Source organism: Puma concolor, chromosome D1 (genome assembly GCF_028749965.1).
Source record: "Puma concolor isolate L17-30 chromosome D1, mPumCon1.1.hap2, whole genome shotgun sequence".
NCBI lineage: Eukaryota > Metazoa > Chordata > Mammalia > Carnivora > Felidae > Puma > Puma concolor.
Genome location: NC_141676.1, coordinates 7,098,192 through 7,117,831, shown reverse-complemented (window position 1 = coordinate 7,117,831; position 19,640 = coordinate 7,098,192). Strand labels below are relative to the sequence as shown.

Sequence of the window (19,640 nt, the reverse complement as noted above, 5' to 3'; positions counted from 1 at the left end):
GTTTTGGAGCCATTTGTCGTACAGCGATAGATACACCCAGATATAAATTTCTAGGCTCTACTCAACCACGTGGAAGGCTCAAGCTATAACTGTAGCTATGTTGACAAATTCGAGGATTCACAGATATTAGCTCATATCCCTTCTGGGGAGAATCTACAACATCTCCTCCCACTCCTTTTTATATTTTTAAAGAAACAGAATATCAAACTATAGTGACAGTTACACATTCTTTTTTTTTTTCCCCCAGCTTAATGTGTTAGGAGCATTTTCTCATCTCATTAACTGTACTTCGAAGCATTATTTATGCCTCGCGCCTCTCCAGCAGCCCATTTGATGAGTGCACCAACATTAATTTAGTCACTTCCCTCTCTCATGTTTTGAGCTCAAGGTGGGGTTTTAAGTCTTGGGTTCACGTCTATCGGCACATGCTGGCCCCTTCAAGCAGGGCTTGTGGGGAGAGGGGGTAGGGGGTATGGGGTAGGGAGAAGGCAGGATCACCTATGTTTAAGTGTTTCTCATGCTGCATCAAGCCTACAACACTTCCTGGCTATGTGTCCTTTGCTTGTTACTTAACACCCCCAGGCCTCAGTTTCCCTTTCTGAACAGTGGGAATAACAACCGTACCTACCTCACAGAGTTATTAGAGGCACAACCCGGGGGTTAACCCAGGTGAAACACAGCACAGTACCTGACAAATTTTAGGTCATACGGACACAAGCCAGACCACAGTGTCCTCACACACAGGGCCTGCCCCTCGTTAAGTCTCAGTCCATGGTGCATGATATCAACTCTTGTCCCAGACTCCCGCTGACCTCCAGTGAAAAGTATCTTGGCTTTCCTCCCACCAGTCTGCTCTCCGTGAACCTGTGGTTCAGACCCCCACCCCGGCACCACCCACAATCCTGAAACCATCACCCTTGGTCTAGCTGCGTGGCCCCGGACAAGTACATCCCATCTCTGGGCCTCAGCTTCCTCTTCCGCAATATGGGGAGGGGGTCAGATTGGGAGGCCCATGAGGGATTGCCCACCTCTAAGCCCCTAGACTATTCCCTCCTCTTTCAAAGGCCCTTCAGTTCCAATCATGTAGAGTACAATCAGAGCTTAAAAAAACTAGCCAAAGCAAAAAGAATTGGAAAACACTTTAATGTATTTACCACAACACGTACGCCAAGACGTGCTCAGCATCTTGGAGCGTGTCAAATACTTGCATAGTGTCTGTATGAAAATCCAGGTGGAGGATTGGGGTTTCTCGGCTCAGGCCCCTTACGGAGCTTGGGCTGAGTCTGAGTGAGGACCCCCACCCCCAATCCCAGCCGATACTACAGCTGAGCTCCTGCCTGGGAAAGTCAGGGAGCTGTTTGGGAAAAGCCTGGAGAGCTGACCCTGGAGACTCTCCTAGAGGTCTTGGCATGTCTATAGGTGCCCCTCCGGCAGACATCCCCGGGGAGACTGTTCTAGGCTTCTCCCCAACTCCAACTCACAGGTGCGGTTCCTTGGCACTGAAAGCACGGCTAGGGAAGAAAGAGTCCACTTCCGGGCTCCTGCTTGGCTGGCCTCTCCCCATCTAGGCCTGGACTCTGGACCAGCCCCAGTAGGGCGAGGTTTCAAGGACCGCAGGGATCTGTGGCCCTGGGAGGCACAGACCAGAAGAAAGGTCTCCTCCTTGCTCCCGGCACTTCAACCTCTTCACGCCAGCCCCCGCTTTCTAGGACGTCAGTTCCTAGGGTGCCCGGGCCAGGATCCCACCAAGAAAAGGAGGAGCAGATGGTGGGGTTTCAGATCCCAAAAAAGGCCACGTGACCTTGGGCACATCACACGGCTTCTCTGGCCTCTATCTCCTGATCTAAAAAAGGGGAGCGACGATCCGGATTTTGCGCAATGACCACAGACTCGACATAAGATAATAGCAGTGACAGGGCCCGGCAGAGTGGTGGGCAGCAGGAATGACTCTCTTTTCTTGGTGAAATGCTGGGCCAGCGGGTCAGCCAAGAAAGGCAACCTCCAGGGGTGATGGAGGAGGTCCCTGTGTGCTATGGCTGCTCCTTCAGCCCCAGGAAGGGGCTGGCTCAGCTCCAGGGGGTGGTTTAGAAGTGAACTTGAGCAGAGGAGAGCAGGGGGAAGGCCAGGAGTGGGTGGGGACTGGGATCCACACCCAGCCCTTGCCGGTCTGCTGCTGCTGCCGACACAGGCTTGTGCTCCCTACCCTGCAGGCCGGCCAGCCCCAGAGCAGGTGTGGCGCTGTCAGGTGGGGACCCCAGCTTCCCCCTGGTGGGGTGCTCCACCCCAAGGGGCTGTAGAGGGGCAGGTTGGGCTGGGGGGTTGGGCAGGAGGGCGTCGAGCCTGGAGGAAGGCCTTAGCAGGCTGGAGCCAGTGGGCGAGGCTGACTGGACAGGGCTGGGGGACAGCTGGGGAGGGGGTGCAGGGGCCGCGGTGGAGCCAAGGGACAGAGAAGGCAGAGGGGACAGGAGGAGGCCAGGGGAACTATGAGGCCGCAGATGTGAAGAGAGCTGGTGGGCCGAGGGAGAAGAGACGGGGGTCTGGAACAGGCCCGGCTGTTCCTGGAAGCCATATTGTCCACAGGGCATGGGGTCCGGGGGCTGCTCAGTCTGGCCCCAGCAGCCAGGGGGCACCGGAGCCAAGCGGTTGGCACAGTCCATCAGGCACAGCCGCTCGTGCGCATGCAGGGTCCGGCTCCACCACCCCAGCTCAGCTTGCAGAGTCTGGATCTCCTTCCGCAGCAAGCGGTTGTGTTTCTCCAGCGTCTCGTGCTGCTGGGGGCAGAAGCAGAAGGGTGGGGAAGGGGGTGTCAGCCGGCATTAGGGTCCCAGCACGAGCCCCGTACCCTGCCCCCAGGCTCCTTAACTTAGGAGGGAAGATACTACTACCATCTGAATGTCTAAGCTAAGGGCCCCTTGGCTCCTCCTCTCTGGCCAGCTCTTCGCCACCGCCCGCCACGTCTTGCCCCTTCTACTCCTACGGGGGTAGATTGGGCTGCTCTCCATCCCCCCACCAGTTCCCCGAGCCAGCCGTGCTCCACCAGCCTGTCACCTCCACTCACCTGGGAGCTCTACCGACCGGGGCGCCCCTCAAACCACTCTGTTCTCTCGGCCCAGAGGAGCCATCCGGCAATTGCATCATCAACCGGAAGTTAAAGGCTCCCACACCTCCCCGTGCACGGCGGGCCTGGCTCACACCTCCCGCTCCCCTTCACTTCCTGTCCCTCCAACGGACTCTGCTTTCTGCCACACTTCCTGTCTCCTCTCCCTGGCACCCTTCCAGCAACCTCCTCTCCCGGGCCGATCCCGATGTGGCCTTCTCATGACAACCGAGAGGTCATTCTGTCGTACGCACCTCTGGGCTGCTTCGTGTCACTGCCAGACCTCCCCAGGGCCCAGGACTCACCCACTGAGGCACTGTGGGAGGAGCCCAGGGTAGTGGTTCACAGGGCGACTATGTTCTATCCAGCACCCCTGAGTCAGCGTCTGTTAGGGTCTGTTCTGCTGGACGCTGGGTCCTGAGACCCCCCTTGATGGCACGCAGTTCTAAACAACCATTCACAGCGACAGCAACAAAAGAACTTTCTTTCCACGGCTCCCAAGGCTGAGTGACTTCCTCTGGTCCCCTCCCCAACCTCATCTCTTTCGTGGACAATTCTTAAAAGAGGAGGCAAGGATGTTTTACATAAAAATGTCGCTTCGGGCATGAACTCAAAATTCTAACGGAATCAAAGGCCCTGCTTCCAGGCTGGTCTCTGCCCATGGAATAACGTTTTGAAAACATGTGATCAGATCACCTCTCGCTTAAATTCTCCAGAGGCTTATGGGGCGCCTGGGCGGCTCCGTCGGCTGAGCGTCCGACCTCGGCTCAGGTCACGATCTCACAGCTCGTGAGTTCGAGCCCCGCGTCGGGCTCTGTGCTGACAGCTCGGAGCCCGGAACCTGCTTCCAATTCTGTGTCTCCCTCTCTCTCTGCCCCTCCCCCACTCGTGCCACATCTCTGTCTCCCAAAAACAAATATTAAAAATCTTAAAAAATATATATATATTCTCCAAAGGCTTCCATTCAACTCCAGAAATTGAGTCACTCATCGGTTCATTCGTTCGTTCATTGGCCACCTCCAGGCTACTCACATGTTACCTCCTCAGGGAAGGCTTCCCTAGTTAGGTTGCCATCTCCCTCCCCCTCCCCCTGTATTTTTCCCCATAGCGCTTATCACCAGCTGACATCCCAGATGCCTCACGGACAATTTATTTGTCCGGCTGGCTCCCCCATGAAAATACGAGCCCCGGAGAGTGTGGGGTGGGCTTCCGTCTGCTGTGTTCACAGCTGTATCTCCAATGCTTAAGACTTACACCTGTCACCCAGGAGACACTCGATAGGCATTTCTGGGAGGAATGAATACATGAATGCATGAAGCCCCCTATCCCAGCCAGAGGACAGCCTACTGGACATCGGTCCTCACTCGGGACAATCTACAGGGTGCTGCTCCCTCACACCCAAGCCCGGGCTCCTTCATTTGCCTGCAATGCCTTTTCTTACCTCCATCCATTTGGAAAACGATTCATCCTTCAAGACCAGCTCAGACTTCATCTCTGGTATCATCCTACTGCTGCTACCCGTGTGTTACCCTCCCCCCCCCCCCCCGCCCCGTGTGTTCCTAGAGCGCTCTATTCTGACTCTGTCATTCGCTTCACAGGGCATTACTGAGTTCCCTCTGTTTGTCAGGCACTGTTCCAGGTGATGGGCAAATAGCAAGGAACAGAATCGTTCCCTGCCTTCGTGGCGCTTACAGTCTGGTGAGGGAGACAAGCAATAAATATCTGAATATGTAACTGAAGTTCAGGGCTAACAAGAAAAATAAAGCGGAGTCACAAGTAGACGTCTCTTTAGATCAGATGGCTTAGAAAAGTCCTTCTGAGGAGGTAGCATTTAAACCAAACAACTGAGGGGCGCCTGGGTGGCTCAGTCGGTTAAGAGTCCGACTCTTGGTTTCGGCTCAGGTCACGATCTCACAACGTGTGAGTTCGAGCCCCGCGTCGGGCTCCGTGCTGACAGCACAGAGCCTGCTTGGGATTCTCTCTCTCTCCCTCTCTCTGCCCCTCCCCCACTCGCTCTCTCTGTCTCTCTCTCAAAAATAAATAAATAAAACTTAAAAAAAATTTTTTTTTAATTAAAATAAATAAGAAATAAACCAAACAACTGGAAAGAAGGGAAGGTCTAGCTGGGCTGTTCTCTGAGAACAGAGGGGAACGGTCTACACAGAGCCCCTGAGGTTGGATGTGCTCGGCCAGTGAAAGAACAGGGAGAACAGGGCGTGGGATGTTAGGAGAGGGGGGGCGGAGGGGTAGGGATGGGGGTCGCAGAGAGCATAGGGCCTTTGGCATGGAGGGCTGTGAATTTCACTCATCGCTATAAGGGGTATGCGGCCTTCCCAAGGGCCAGGTCCTGAGCCCAGGTCTTAATCCTTTCCCTGGGATGGAACTGGTGTTATCCTTGCTCTCTGCACAGAGAAAGAAGAAAAGCTCTAAGGGTCAGGTCACGATCCAAGGTCAAGTTACCACCCAAGGTCAAGAGGCAAGTACAGTGGAACCCTCTCCTGCCCCCCCCCCCACCTCCAAGGCTCCTTTGCCTCCTTTGATCTCCACAGCGGTCCTGCCGGGGGACAGGGATTATTGTCCCCATTTTTTTGGATGAGGACAGTGAAGGTGAAGGAAGTGCCTTGTAGCTATGAGTGCCGCAGCTGGGACCCTAAAGCCTGCCCACCTTAACCCTGAACCAGAGTTTCTCATAGTGTGAGTGCTGAGTTCTTCTGTTTGCTTCTACCTCTTGTCTCCTCTCTTTAGATCGGGGCGCCTTAAGGGCAGGGCTGGGCTGCAAATGCACTTTTGTGTCCCCAGAGCCCCCGCGTGTATCTCAGCACCTCTCTCAAACTCAGGTGACCTGGAAACATGCAGTGTATAAGGGGAGCTGCTCATAGGCGGATGGAGACGAGGTGGCCGGGCCAGGTGAGTGGAGTCAGGATGGGGAAAGGAAGACAACCCCACCTGGTGCAGGGCGTCCGCTTTGTCCGTGTGCTTCTGCCGGCTGCGCTGGGCGGCCGCGCGGTTCTTCTGTTTCTTCTTCAGCCTCTGATGCTCCTCGGGATCCTGTAGGGTGTGAGGCGGAGGGGTCAGGGGTCCCAGCAGGGGCTTGCACCCTCTGTCCAGGCCATCTGTAAAGCCACACCTTCCCCAGTTCAATTCCCCAGGGGGCTCCTTCCTCTGTCTCCCTGGGGGCGCACACGCGCACGCGCGTGCACACACACACACACACACACACACAAACACACGCACAGCATCCCTCCTTGCACGGCCCACCATGTTGGAACGCCGGCCTCACCCACACGTCCTGCTTACGGCCTGCAATGGGGGAGGACAAACAGAGAAGCCCAGAGCTTCAATTCGAACCCGGAGAGAACTGACTTCACACCCACACTCTCCTTACCAGCCATCTGGCTCTGGGCAAATCACTCCCTTCTCTGAGCCCAACCGCCTCAGCTGTACAACGGAGCCACCACTGCCTTCCTCACAGGCCATAAAACAGGTGTGGGCTTCACCTGCAAGGGCAGGGCCAGGGTCCGATTGGGCTCTGTGAGCCCCTGCCCAGCTCAGACCCGCCCGAAGCTGATGTTCAGTCACTCGACAAATATTTATCGAGCACCTACTGCGCACCAGCCACTGAGCTAGGGGAACAGAGCCGCAGACGAACCAGGCAAAAACCCCTGCCCCCAAGTGGCTCACATTCCAGTGTGGCAGCAACCCGGCAGGGACGCGTGAGTGGACTCAAAAGGTTCACAGCGGGACCCCTCCCCCTGCCCTGGTCCCCACATTAGGGCGTCGAGAAAATGTAGACAAAATATTTTAACCCAAATGCCCAGAGCTTTGGAAGGTCAGGTGAGAGGGAATGTTGGAGACCCCACAGCTCCAGTCCCCCTCCCCTAGGTCACTCTGGACATATGTTCTGAGTGTAGGGAGCTCAGGCAGGACCCTGGCCTCCCTGCTGAGGACTCTCTGCTGCTCGGTTCAAAGTCATGGCAGGCCCACTCCAGGTGCTGGGGGTGCCAAGACACTGGAGCCTGGGGGAGAGACCAGCAGTGGACAGAAAGGGGTAGGATTTCAGTACTTGGGTCCTGGGGGAGGGGCAGGGCCTCCAAGGTGAGCCAAGTCTGAGAATTTGGGGAGGGAAAAGAATGTTCCCATCAAGGCAATGAAGGGAGAGTGTGTTAGGGGACAGGTTGCTCAGAGGCCACGCTCTAAACTGGAGGCTGGCTCTGAAATAGCAGAGCCCCAAAGCCCTCATTTCAATCACCTGGGGGACCTGAAGCCCCCCAGGAGGAGGTGTATGGATCCCTTGGTCACACAGCCCTGACCACATCCCTCCCTGCCCGGGAACTGGGGACCCTCAAGCATATTCCCCATCCCCTGTCCCTGGTTCCCCGTACTCACCGTCCTCGTCAGCAGTGCATTGCCCTCGCAGAGGTGCATGGCTTAGGCAAGGGGCAGGCAGAGGTGTCCCTCTGCTACTGTGACCTCCTGGTGCCCTCTGGGGGCCCTAGGAAGTGGCAGCTCTTTAAATCCCCGGTGACCACTCCGCCCCCGGCAAGACAAGTTTCAGTTTCTTCTAAAGCCACGGGCTGCTCAGAATCCCTGGCTCCGGTTGGCTCACGTGGCTGGAATTTCCTAACATGAACTGGCCTTCCGGTTGGGCCCCTTCTCTGGAAAGAGAATGACAGAGGGTGGCCAGAGGAGGGGGGAGACCAAAAGCCGGTTACGGGGAGGGTGTCCTGGGGGAGGGAGGGCAGGCTGCCAGGCACGGAACCAAGAGGAGAAGCCAAATAGGGGACGTAGGGCTCATCCGGGACATGGGGAGAGCCTCTGGGCTCTGGAATGGCATGAGTCCAGGTTCACGGCCCACCTCTGGCACCCTGGAGCTGTGCAGCTTTGAGAAATCGATTCACCCTCTCCGAGCCTTAGTTTCTTCATCCCTAAAAAGGCACGGGGCGGCGGGGGGATGATACAAATACCCGCTCACAGGCTTCATGTAGGCACTAAGCGAGGTAATACAACCACCCCCGAACCCTCTGACACCAATGTTGAGGCGAGTGTGCAAAAATAAGCGATGGCCTTTAAATAGGAGCACAGATGGATAAATTACTGTGTTTTCATTCAACAGACCACGCAGCAGTAGAGGGAGGGATGTCTAGCAGTTAGGGGAACAGCTTCCAAGCTATGTGACTTGGGTACATAATTTCATCGTTCTGTGCCTTCCCCCCCCCAAATCTATAAAGCGGGGATCAAAATAATTCTGTCGTGAGCAGCAAACGAGTTCAGGAAGGCAAGGCGCCTGCGACCACGCCCAGCGCGGAGTAACAGTTTAACAAATATTTGCACTTACGACCTGGTGGACGATGGAGGCTGCACGTATCATGGAGGCTGCACGTATCATCGCGCCTGCGCCTGAAAGTCTGTAACATCCAATTGCCTGAAGGCCACAGCTGCAAGAAAGTCTGAACCACATCACTTCTGTGGGGTTTGCTGATAGGGGTATGCAAACATGCAATAAAAGTCCTGAAATGTGCCTGTGAACGAGAAACACAAAATTCAGAGAGCGGTGGCCTGGGGGGCGGTGCGCTGACGGGGGGGCACACGGGGATTTCAGTTGTGTCTGTGGTGTTTTGTTGCCTAAACTCTGTGATGATATTGTTCTCCACACATATACCTGAAATGTTTCATAATAAAAACTTCTATTAAAGACCTAGCTAGCCCTGGAGCCTGAGGCAAACCTGGATGGTTGGAGGGACATGCTTGGAAGGGACATCTGTCTGGGGGAACCCAGAGGAGCCAGGAAGCCCCTCCCGAGAGCAGCATAGCAACTGATGTGGAGCACAGAGGGTCCCTTGCTCTGGTGACTAGAGCCTCTGGGGATTGTGCCTGAGTCCTGAGGGCTCCAGGCTGATGGTGTGGGACCACAGGAATGGCAAATAGTGTAGACGTGATCTTCTGATAGGTAATGGTGTCCTGGAGTGCTGTGTTGGGGACTTCACAGCTGCCTCTGAGCTTTTCCGAAAAGAGCACTGCAAATGATTCGCTGTATCGACCATGCCGTGGTGGATTAGTGATGTCTGTCATGAGCAGGGCCTGGAGAGTGACCATCTCCCCTCCCCTGCTCTGCCTAAAACTGGGCATGAAACCAATCTGGGCTTTAGAGTTAGACTTGACCCTCACACCCTGCACTTACAAGGTCTGAAGCCTGGAGCCTCAGTGCTGTCCTATGTACGCGACAGATGACAGAGAAATCGTATCTATTTTACAAAGCTGTTTTGAGGATGGAGAAAAAGGAGCCGAGGAGAAAGCTCTTTGCATTGAGATTTGTGGGAACACGGGATTAATGAAGGCTCGTGATTTTTTTTTTTTCAACGTTTATTTATTTTTGGGACAGAGAGAGACAGAGCATGAACGGGGGAGGGGCAGAGAGAGAGGGAGACACAGAATCGGAAACAGGCTCCAGGCTCTGAGCCATCAGCCCAGAGCCCGACGCGGGGCTCGAACTCACGGACCGCGAGATCGTGACCTGGCTGAAGTCGGACGCTTAACCAACTGCGCCACCCAGGCGCCCCTGAAGGCTCATGATTTCAAATGCCCAGGTGGGTGGGATTGGGCATGACGGCTGGGCCCGGCCCTCCCTGCTTGTAAGGGGTCTGGGGACAGAGGCTGAAATGGGGCACCCCATGCAGTGAGGCTGCCTCGATTGCTCTGGATTGTTTTTGTTTCTGAAAAACCAAGAGGGCCAGGTCACCTTGCCTGCGGCGGGCACCTAAGGGGCTCATTAAGCCAGTCCAGGAGTTCCACAGGGAAGGATCTGGGGAAGCCACACGCATGATGTAACCAAGGAAAAACACATCTGTGGGGCCGGAGGGCAGTAGCTAGGGCCCAACTGCTCCCCACCTCAGCCCCCAGCCCCAGACCGGGACCGCCAGTCTTTCCCGCTCCAGACCCTGGCTTTGGGTGGAAGAGAGGCAGTCAGCAAGTGTGCCTGCGGCCCCTCCCAGGAGGCCACAGCCCTGGAGGAAGTCTGAAGGAGGCAGCGTTTATGGCTTGCTCTCCCTGAGGAGTGGCAGGGATGAGGGACACAGGGTGGGTAATGTTTAACCCTGAATGGCTGTGTGTGTGGCTTCTCCAAAGAGGTGGTTGCCTTCCCAGGCTGGCAGGGCAGGCTTCAGGGCCATGCAGTCCAGCCCCTCACTTAGAAGATGAGGAAACGAATGCCCCAAGAGGCCAGGTGGCCCAGAGGCAGGGGGCAGAGGACACGCGTCTCTCCTCCAAGCCCTCAGTCCTTCTCCACACCCTGAGCCTCTGGTTCAAAGCCTGCAGTCCCCGTGGGTGAAGGCTGGGAGGCCTCCCCAAACCAGAGCTACCGAGGGAGCTCTTGGGCAACAGGATCGTTGCCTGTCTTACTCTGAGGTATATCCCCTCAACACTGTCTCCGCATGATGGGTGTTCAATGAATGAATAAACCAATGAAAGCCCAGCAGACAGCTTGCCAGAAACCCCAAAAGTTTTCCGGACGAGTAACGAAGCTGCTGCTTTACTCATTCCCACGGGACCTGCCCTGGGTTCCTGGGGGACTGTCCTCAACCCAACCTCCTCATTTGACCAGTGAGGAAACAGAGGGACAGGGAGGATACAATCCTGGTATCCTCGGCTGGTTTGGGAGAAGCTAGGACGCACTGATGCTCTCTCCCAGTTCCTTCCCACACCTTCCAGGTTGGACAGATGCTAGGGGTCTCCAGTTTTCCAGGGATGAGGACCCTCTTGCCAGGTCTCCCCACCCTGTGCACCCCTCATTTGAGGGCTGACCTCCTCAGGGCACCTCGAGGGAGCGTCAGATGACGGGTAGCAGAGAAAGAGGCCAAGTGGCTGCTGGTGGGGCTGAGGCTGGCTATCGACTGCCCACCTGCAAGTGTGGATGGGCCTGTGCGGGAGCTGCACCTCAGCTGGCACAAACTCACAAGGCGCCCGGGTGTGTGACACACGCCCAGCACATCAGCCAACAGGGCAGGGTGTGGTCTGTGGCAGCAGAGGGCACTTCCTTACTGAGGGAATCAGGGCAGACTTTCCAAGAAGAAGCTCTTTACCAAGGACATGGAAGGATGGGCATCCGGGGACCTGGAACTTGATCTTGGGCAAGTTACCTAACCCTTCATGACTCTTCTGTAACATGGGCATAATCACATAACGATTTGAGGAAGTAATATACGTAAAGGGCTTAGAACAGTGCCCGGCAGGGGCACCTGGGTGGCTCAGTCCGTTAAGCGTCCGACTTCAGCTCGGGTCATGATCTCGCAGTCTGTGAGTTTGAGCCCCGCATCGGGCTCTGTGCTGACAGCTCAGAGCCTGGAGCCTGTTTCGGATTCTGTGTCTCCCTCTCTCTGACCGCCCCCCCCCCCCCGCCCCGTTCATGCTCTGTCTCTCTCTGTCTCAAAAATAAATAAACGTTAAAATAAAAATAAAAATAAAGGGGTGCCTGGGTGGCGCAGTCGGTTAAGCGTCTGACTTTAGCCAGGTCACGATCTCGCGGTCCGTGAGTTCGAGCCCCACGTCGGGCTCTGGGCTGATGGCTCAGAGCCTGGAGCCTGTTTCCGATTCTGTGTCTCCCTCTCTCTCTGCCCCTCCCCCGTTCATGCTCTGTCTCTCTCTGTCCCAAAAATAAATAAACGTTGAAAAAAAAAATTTAAAAAAAAATTAAAAAATAAAAAAAAATAAAAATAAAAATAAAAGAACAGTGCCCGGCACACAGCAAGTCACATAAACATCCGTTAAACTTTTAGCAAAGGCACTTGATAACTATCTGATAAATTTCTGTTGGCATGACCAAAGGCTTGTATTTTGTTCCACGATTACTCTTTATTTTAAGAAAAAAAATGGTGGAATACACGAGGGATAAGATTTTTTTCCTGGGGCACCTGAAGCATTCAACTGATTTCAACTTGGGTCATTACCTAACGGTTCATGGGTTCGAGTCCCATATTGGGCGGTGTACTGACAGCATGGAACCTGCTTAGGATTCTCTCTCTCTCCCTCTCTCTCTCTGCTCCTCCCCTGCGCTCTCTCTCTCTGTCAAAAATAAGTAAATATTTTTTAAAAGATTTTTTTTACATAATACGTTTTTAGTGAAAAGAAGTTAATGTTTGTGTCCACGTGTAAGAAGCAGCATTTAATATTTGAGGTAAATTGCTCAAAATTTCTCATGCTTACAAGGGAGCATCATAAAAGGTGGGAAACTGGCACTCTCTGGATTCAGTTTTCTGAATGATCTAACTCAAGCTTAAGTTACTGACAAGTCTATAGTGTGCCAGCTTCAGGCACAGCTGGATCATGCTGCCCAAACAATGCCATCAGGAGCCAGTGTCTCACCCTAGCTGTTTCCTTACTAAAACAGAAATACCAGCTCAGCTGCCCTGGGGGGGGGGGTGCATCCCTCCACCTGCCCACCCCGCCACTTTCCCATTAGTTTCAACAAAGGGCCAGGCCTCGGTTTGGCTTGGGTGGTGTGGCTATTGCTGACATGAGTCACTGTGGCTAGGATAAGGTAGACAAGGCTGGGCTCCGAGGACCATCCTGGAGCCAGGGGAAAGGATCAACCCCACCTTAACTCTAGGGACTAGGGGTGAGGGAAGGGCAACTCCCAGAGAGCTGTTGGCGGGAGAAGGGTTAACGGATGCTGGGCTGATCCACCACCATGGCTCAGATTCAGATATGAGGAGGCTGCCGCTCGCGGCACATCCCTTGGCAGAATCACATCCCCAGGTGGGATGGACACAGTGCCCCACACGTCCCGGACACCAAGCCTGCACTCTCTTTCCGTTGCTTCCCAGGGACCCGTGGGCGGGAAAGCGGAGGCTTGCTAAGGGGAAGATTCCAGATGACCTGAATGCTGCACAAGGACTGGGGCAGCGACATCATGGGGACTCCCCAGCCCGTAGGGAGGAGAGGACTGACTTTCACTTCAGCACAGCACCCTGTGAGCACACATCAAAGCTGGAATCTGCAAACAGCCAGGCCTCCCACGAACTGGGTGACTCCACCAGGGCTCTGTGACACCATCACAGAGTCAGCGGGAGCTGGCGCGTGTCCCCACCCCCCCAGTCCCGCCAGGCCCTCTGCTGCCTCCAGAGCTTTGTGCTTCTGAGGGTCTGCTATTCTTTTAACATACCCATCTTTCCAGGTCGGGAAACGGACTCAAACTCTTGGAAGTAAAAGCAGGAAGTGTAAATAAGAGAACAGCTGAGTGCTAAAGTGACAGCAAACCTTCCAGGGCTTTACAGGATGTGGCACCAGTGAGCACAGCTCCTGGATTTTCCAGGTGGTCCGAGTCCCAGACCGGCTTGGGTTCAAATCCCTGCTCTGCCCCTTCTAGCTGCGTGACTTCAGACATGGCCCACGGTTTGTGTCTCTGGGCCTCGGTTTCCTTGTCTGTAAAATGGGGATAGTACCCTTGCTTTGTCAGCCCGGTCATGACGACTGAAACCGCATACGGAAAGCAGTCACCAGCAAGTTCCCTCTTGCCCCAGTGCCCGTGGGTGGGTTTCCCTTGTTTCACATCTCCAGAGTCCACTGTAGATGGCAGAGTAGCCCAGGCTAGGTGCCCTGCTAAGATCCTGGGCACTGGAGAAAAGGGACTGTCACCTTGGCCTTTGAGGGAGCCTTTCCACTCCTCGAGTGGCTTTCTCTTAGTTGGTCTTCTGTGTTGGTTCCCACAAGAGCCCTGAGAGGCAGGAAGGTCTTTCTCCCTTTTTGTCCCTCTTACTTGGAGGCTGGTAGAGGGAAACAGCCAGCCAGGGTCACGGGCAAGAGCCTGGAGGGCTGGAAAGGGGTGGGATATAAAAGCCCAGGGGCGCCTGGGTGATTCAGCTGGTTAAGTGTCTGACTTACGACTCAGGTCATGATCTCGCCCTGCATTGGGCTCTCTGCTGTCAGGGCAGAGCCGGCTTCCAACCTTCTTTCCCTCTCAGCCCCTCTTCCCTCTTCCTCTCCCCTACTTGTGCGCTCTCTCTCTCTCTCTCTCAAATAATTAAAAAAAAAAAAAGCCCAACTGAGTGTGGCCAGCGTCTCCCAAGCAAGAGACAAGAGAGTGCTTGCCTTGGCCAACCCATCCCAAGCACTGTACCAAAGGTGCCAAGAGCTTGGGCGAGGCAGGTTGGCATTAGGTCACGATCAGAAGAGTCTAGAGATTGTCCATCCGGTATCCTTGCTTTATAGGTGGGAAAAGTAAGGTTCAGCGAGAGGAGGGGACTTGACCAAGAGCAAGCACGCGGCCGAATCAGGCCGACAGGCCCCGCCCCAGCCCCAGTCCCAGCATGTTCTTCCCACCATTCTCCTCTTGATCCAGCTCATGGCCTCTGGCCCTGGCGTGGAAATAATGAGGACTCACAGCACCCTCGGGAGGACAGGGAACACCGTACCTGGGGAGGAAACCTGCTGTGGGCCCGCAGGGGAACGATGGCTGACCCCTGCAGGTCCTGGGCCGGGGTTCCTGAAGCTGAAAACGGCCCCTCTCCAGATGAAAGGCCAGGAAAGGGTCCCAGGAAAACTGGATTCACTGGCAGCGTGTGCTGCCAGCCGTGAGGCCTGGGCAGACTCGTGCCCTCTGTGGGGCTTTCTCATTTGTAAAAGGAAAGAATGTGACAATGGGCCTGCTGGGGCCCCTCTTGGTGTGGCTGGAGCCTGCGGCCAGCCTGAGGCCTTCTGGGAGATAGACACCTGGGAGCCTCAGGGGTCTGTGCCATGGAGACAACCTAGGGCACTTTCTACCAGACAAGGAGACACTGAACTGAGGGCAGGTACCTGGGCACAGGAGGCCTGGGTCCCTCTCCCGGCACTGCCACCTGCCTGCCCCCCAATCCAGGCCTCAGCTCTCCTGCTGCACAACGGCGGGGAAGGGGTGCCCAAGGGACGCCCTGTTCCGTATGGGTCTGCTCTGGGAACTGGCGTCTGTAGGATCTCAGTGGCCAAGGTCGGGGCCAGATCTGCCTTGGTCTGGAGGCCGACAAGCCTGGCGGTTCAGAGCAAGGCTCCCAGAGCTCTGCTGCTTTCTGGCCGAGTGAACAGCTGGGAAGCCATTAACAGGACCCCCTACTCCTGTCCCTTTTACTCAACAGATATTTACTGAGCATCTAGAACGTGGCAGGCTCTGTTCTCCCTGCTGGGAGACACCTGTTTAAAACAAACAGGGGCGCCTGGGCGGCTCAGTTGGTTAAGCGTCCAACTTCAGCTTAGCTCATGATCTCACTGCCTGTGAGTTCGAGCCCCACGTCGGCCTCTGTGTTGACAGCTCAGAGCCTGGAGCCTGCTTCGGATTTCATGTCTCCCTCTCTCTCTGCCCCTCCCCCACTCGTGCTCTGCCTCTCTCCATCTCTCAAAAATGAATAAACGTTAAAAAATTAAAAAAAAAATTTAAACAAACAGACATGGGGCACCTGGGTGGCTCGGTAGGTTGAGCATCAGACTTGATTTCGGCTCAGGTCATGATCCCAGGGTCATGGGATCGAGCCCCGTGTTGGGCTCCTCGCCGAGCATGGAGCCTGCTTGGGATCCTCTTTCTGTCTCCCTCTGCCCCCGTCCCTGCTTGCACGCACGCGCGCGTGCTCTCTCTCTCCCTCCCTCTCTAAGTAAAAAACAAAAATCAAACCCTACAAAAACCAAAAAATAAAACGGATCCAATAACAGAGGTGAATAATCAGGGGAGGGGGCAATGGAGGAAGGTGGTCAAAAGAGACAAACTTCCAGTTACAAGATAACACAGTACTGGGGGTGTGGTGTGCAAAGCCATGCCCAAAGCTACCGGTGCTGCAGGCTGTATGGGAAAGTGAAGAGACAAAAATCCCAAGGGTTCTCATCACAAGGAGAATTTTGTTTCCCTTCTCCTTTTCTTCTTTTTTTTCTGTTTGTATAAGAAGATGGATATTAGCTAAACCTACTGCAGAAATCATTTAGCTGTAGACCTTCAACTTACACGGTGACACATATCAATTATTTTGCAGTGACACTGTGGAAAAAAATCCAGATCCCTGGCCTTTGGGAGGTTGTAGGGTGGACGGAGGGGTGGGAGAGAATAAACGTACCAACTTAAAGGAATTATGTAGCCTGGTAGAAGGGTTTCAGTGTCATGGGGGATACGGAGCAAAATCAAGGATTTGGGGAATGTGGGTGGCAGATTATGGGGCTTCAGATTTAAACAGGGTGGTCCAGGGGCGCCTGGGTGGCTCGGTCCATTAAGCGTCCGACTCTTGATTTTGGGTCAGGTCGTCATCTCGCAGTTTATGAGATGGAGCCCTGAGACGCTTTTCGCTGACAGCATGGAGCGTGCTTGGGATTCTCTCTCTCCCTCTCTCTTTCTGCCCCTTTCCCCCACCCACACTCTTTCTCTCTCTCAAAATAAATAAACATTTAAAAAATAAAAATAAACAATAAACAGGGTGGTCAGGGTGGGCCTCAATGAGACATTCGAACAAAAACAATTTTTTTTTGAGATTGGAAATTTGAGCCAAGAATTGAAGAGAGGGAGGGGACAGGAAAGTATGGGTTTGGGGCTGTAGGAATGTGCTGGTGTATCAGGGGATTGGTAAGGGCAGGGGAGGAGGAGGTGACGGGGGCAGAGAGCCTCGTGGGCCATTCACGCAGGCCTTGTAGGCCCCCAAAGATCTTGGGCTCTAACTCTGGAAGATACAGGGAGCACCCAGCAGACAGGGGAAGGCCTTGAGCACAGGATAAAAACATCCCTCTGCCTTGGGGAGAACGGTGGGTGGAGAGGCTGCTGCAGTGATTAGGCGAGCGGAGCCCCTGGCTCATCTGTCAAGTGCAGAGAAGAGCCGTACCTGCCTCTCCGGTTGCGGAGTGAAGGTGAAACGCTCGCCCACCCGGGGCCCCGTGGAGACCGGCTCAGCCTTGCCCTTGAGGACACCACAGGCACAGGTGAGGGGACACCGACGTTTCTTGGAAGAGACTCAGATTTTCGAGTCCTTCCCCACTCCTAAGTTTCTGGAAAAGCCGGAGAATGTCCTGTGCCCTTAGGTGAATGACAAAGGTGTGAGTAAACAGCTCATGGCGTCATCCGTAAGTCGGAGAGGACACCGCTGTTTCCCACGTGAGGCAGCTGGACTGAGACCGTAATGAGGACGCCTGAACACTCTGGCTCGCCATTTGAGGCATTCAGCTGTGGCTGTGGCCTGCACCTTGTACGCACCGCCAGGGACAGGGCCTTTCCTGGATACTTCAGGCCTACAGGAAGATGAGGGGTGGGCCTACTAGAGCAGGCCAGGGCGGAACTGTGGTCTCTAGGCAGTGGCCACTTCAGGGATGAGGTCGCGCCCTCCACCTTCCAGTTCTTTGTTTACTGATTGGTAGGACAAAGCCTGCCCTTGGGTATGCTGCCCCCAAGTGCCAGTTGCTGCTTCTGGCCTGTGCATGTGCTCCAAAAAATAAAACTTGCATCACAGATGTGTCTCGCCGGGGAGAAACACAGGATTTCTCTTATCAAAACTATAACGTTATGTTAAACAACCTCGATGTAGATTATAGTTTTGAGGAGTCAAATAGAAAATTCATCTAGGGGTGCTGGGTGGCTCAGTCAGGTGGGCGACCAACTCTTGGTTTTGGCTCAGGTCATGATCCCAGGGTCATGGGACTGAGCCCCACATTGGGCTTTCTGCCGTCAGCACAGAGCCCGCTTTGGGCCCTCTGTCCCTGCCCTCCTCTCTGCCTGTCTTTCTCTGTCTCTCTCTCAAAAATAAATAAACTTAAAAATAAAATAAATGAAACGGAAAAGAAATTAAAAAATTATCTACAGTAAGCTTAAAAATAAATACTTATATACACAAATCAATAAAATACTTAGGTATAGTCTTGCTAATGCTTAATGACCAGCGATTTAATTAAAGCGGGGTCTTTTCCCCTGCTTGCTGTTGTTCCAAAATAAAGAGTTTTGTTACTTTCCTTTTATGATTATAAAGGTGATACGTGAAAGGTACAGATGAATAAAAAAGGCTATACCTCTTAAGGGGCACCTGGCTGGCTCAGTCAGGAGAGCATGTGACGCCTGATCTCTGGGTCATGAGTTCGAGCCCCATGTGAGGTATAGCGATTACTTCTAAAAAAAGCTATACCTCGTAAAATTAAAATTATAGTGCCAAAATTTCCTCCCCAGACATTGGGTAAACATACATGCCTTTTTAATATGCATACTTTTATATAGCACACGTCTTTTTAAAAGGCATCCATAATTCTATCCTCAACTTAGAATCCACTTACTTAGCTTAGCCTCAGAAACTCTCCCTTCAAAAGCAGGTTTCACAGCTGCCAAGATTTGGTATTTCAATCCCATGATTCTTTCTCGTGAATATATATATTCATAGCTATATATAACTACAGCTCTATAGATCTTTCCCAGTTTTCTTCCAAAGGTATTCCCTAAAGATTTCACTTCCTTAAGAGCACCCTTTCCTCCTTTCAGTGAGGCAAATGAAAATACTGCCTGTCACCTGCTAGACCCTTCCACGTGTCTTTAAAAGCCCCCAACTTCTCCTCCCCACCCTCCACTCCAGATTTGTAGCTCCAGACAATTGTTATCTGAAACTTAAACACAGTTACTTCCTTCCCAGGTCGTTGTTGTTGTTTTTCTTTTACTTAATTGATATTGATTGTAATCCTACCCTGTGGCCCCTGGGAAGCTAGACCAGTTTGGACAGGGCAGGACTTCCATCCTGACATTTAAACAAGGATTTCAGTACTAGTGGCGGTAGTAAAGTGAAGCAATCCAGACGTGCTTAAGGTAATCATTTTAAGTTTCTTTCAAACCCACTCCATGGGAAGGTGAACTGGTGCAGCCCTCTGGAAAACAGTGTGGAGGTTCCTCGAAAAACTAAAAATAGAACTACCCTACGACCCAGCAATGGCACTGCTAAGTATTTATCCAAGGGATACAGGTGTGCTGTTTCGAAGGGACACGTGTACCCCCATGTTCATAGCAGCACGATCGACAACAGCCAAAGTATGGAAAGAGCCCAAATGTCCATCCATGGATGAATGGATAAAGAAGATGTGGTATATATATATGCAATAGAGTATTACTCAGCAATCAAAAAGAATGAAATCTTGCCATTTGCAACTACATGGATGGAACTGGAGGGTATTATGCTAAGTGAAATTAGAGAAAAACAAATATTATATGACTTCACTCCTATGAAGACTTTAAGAGACAAAACAGATGAGCATAAGGGAAGGGAAACAAAAATAATATAAAAACAGGGAGGGGGACAAAACATTAGAGACTCTTAAATATGGAGAACAAACAGAGGGTTGCTGGAGGGGTTGTGGGGGGGGGGGGGGAATGGGTCAGGGGCATTAAGGAATCTTACTCCTGAAATCACTGTTGCACTATATGCTCACTAACTTGGATGTAAATTTTAAAAAATAAATTAAATAAAAATACCAACCCCCACCCCCCCAAAAAAACACCCACTCGAGTTAGCAGTTGCATTGCAGTGATTTTCAAACAGTGATTTTCATGACTGGGACTCTGAGTAAGACGCACACACGTACATATAGA

General features: G+C 53.3%; 1 protein-coding gene across 5 annotated transcripts; it reads right to left on the bottom strand.

Moving 5' to 3' along the window:
* Window positions 1–1,124: 1,124 nt before the first annotated feature.
* BATF2 (basic leucine zipper ATF-like transcription factor 2) lies at window positions 1,125–7,763 on the bottom strand. Of its 5 annotated transcripts, XM_086676981.1 has the most exons (4): window positions 7,484–7,761; window positions 6,483–6,594; window positions 6,044–6,145; window positions 1,125–2,771 (listed from the first exon to the last, which is right to left on the bottom strand). In XM_086676981.1, the coding sequence occupies exon 4, from the start codon at window positions 2,655–2,657 to the stop codon at window positions 2,085–2,087; it is 573 nt and encodes a 190-aa protein (XP_086533107.1). In that variant the 5' UTR covers window positions 2,658–2,771; window positions 6,044–6,145; window positions 6,483–6,594; window positions 7,484–7,761; the 3' UTR covers window positions 1,125–2,084. The 5 variants fall into 5 exon arrangements, with proteins under 5 accessions (XP_086533107.1, XP_025771281.1, XP_086533106.1 ...); XM_025915496.2 differs by lacking the exon at window positions 6,483–6,594 and having other exon boundaries at window positions 7,484–7,763; XM_086676980.1 differs by lacking the exon at window positions 6,483–6,594 and having other exon boundaries at window positions 1,125–2,768; window positions 7,484–7,763.
* Window positions 7,764–19,640: the final 11,877 nt, after the last annotated feature.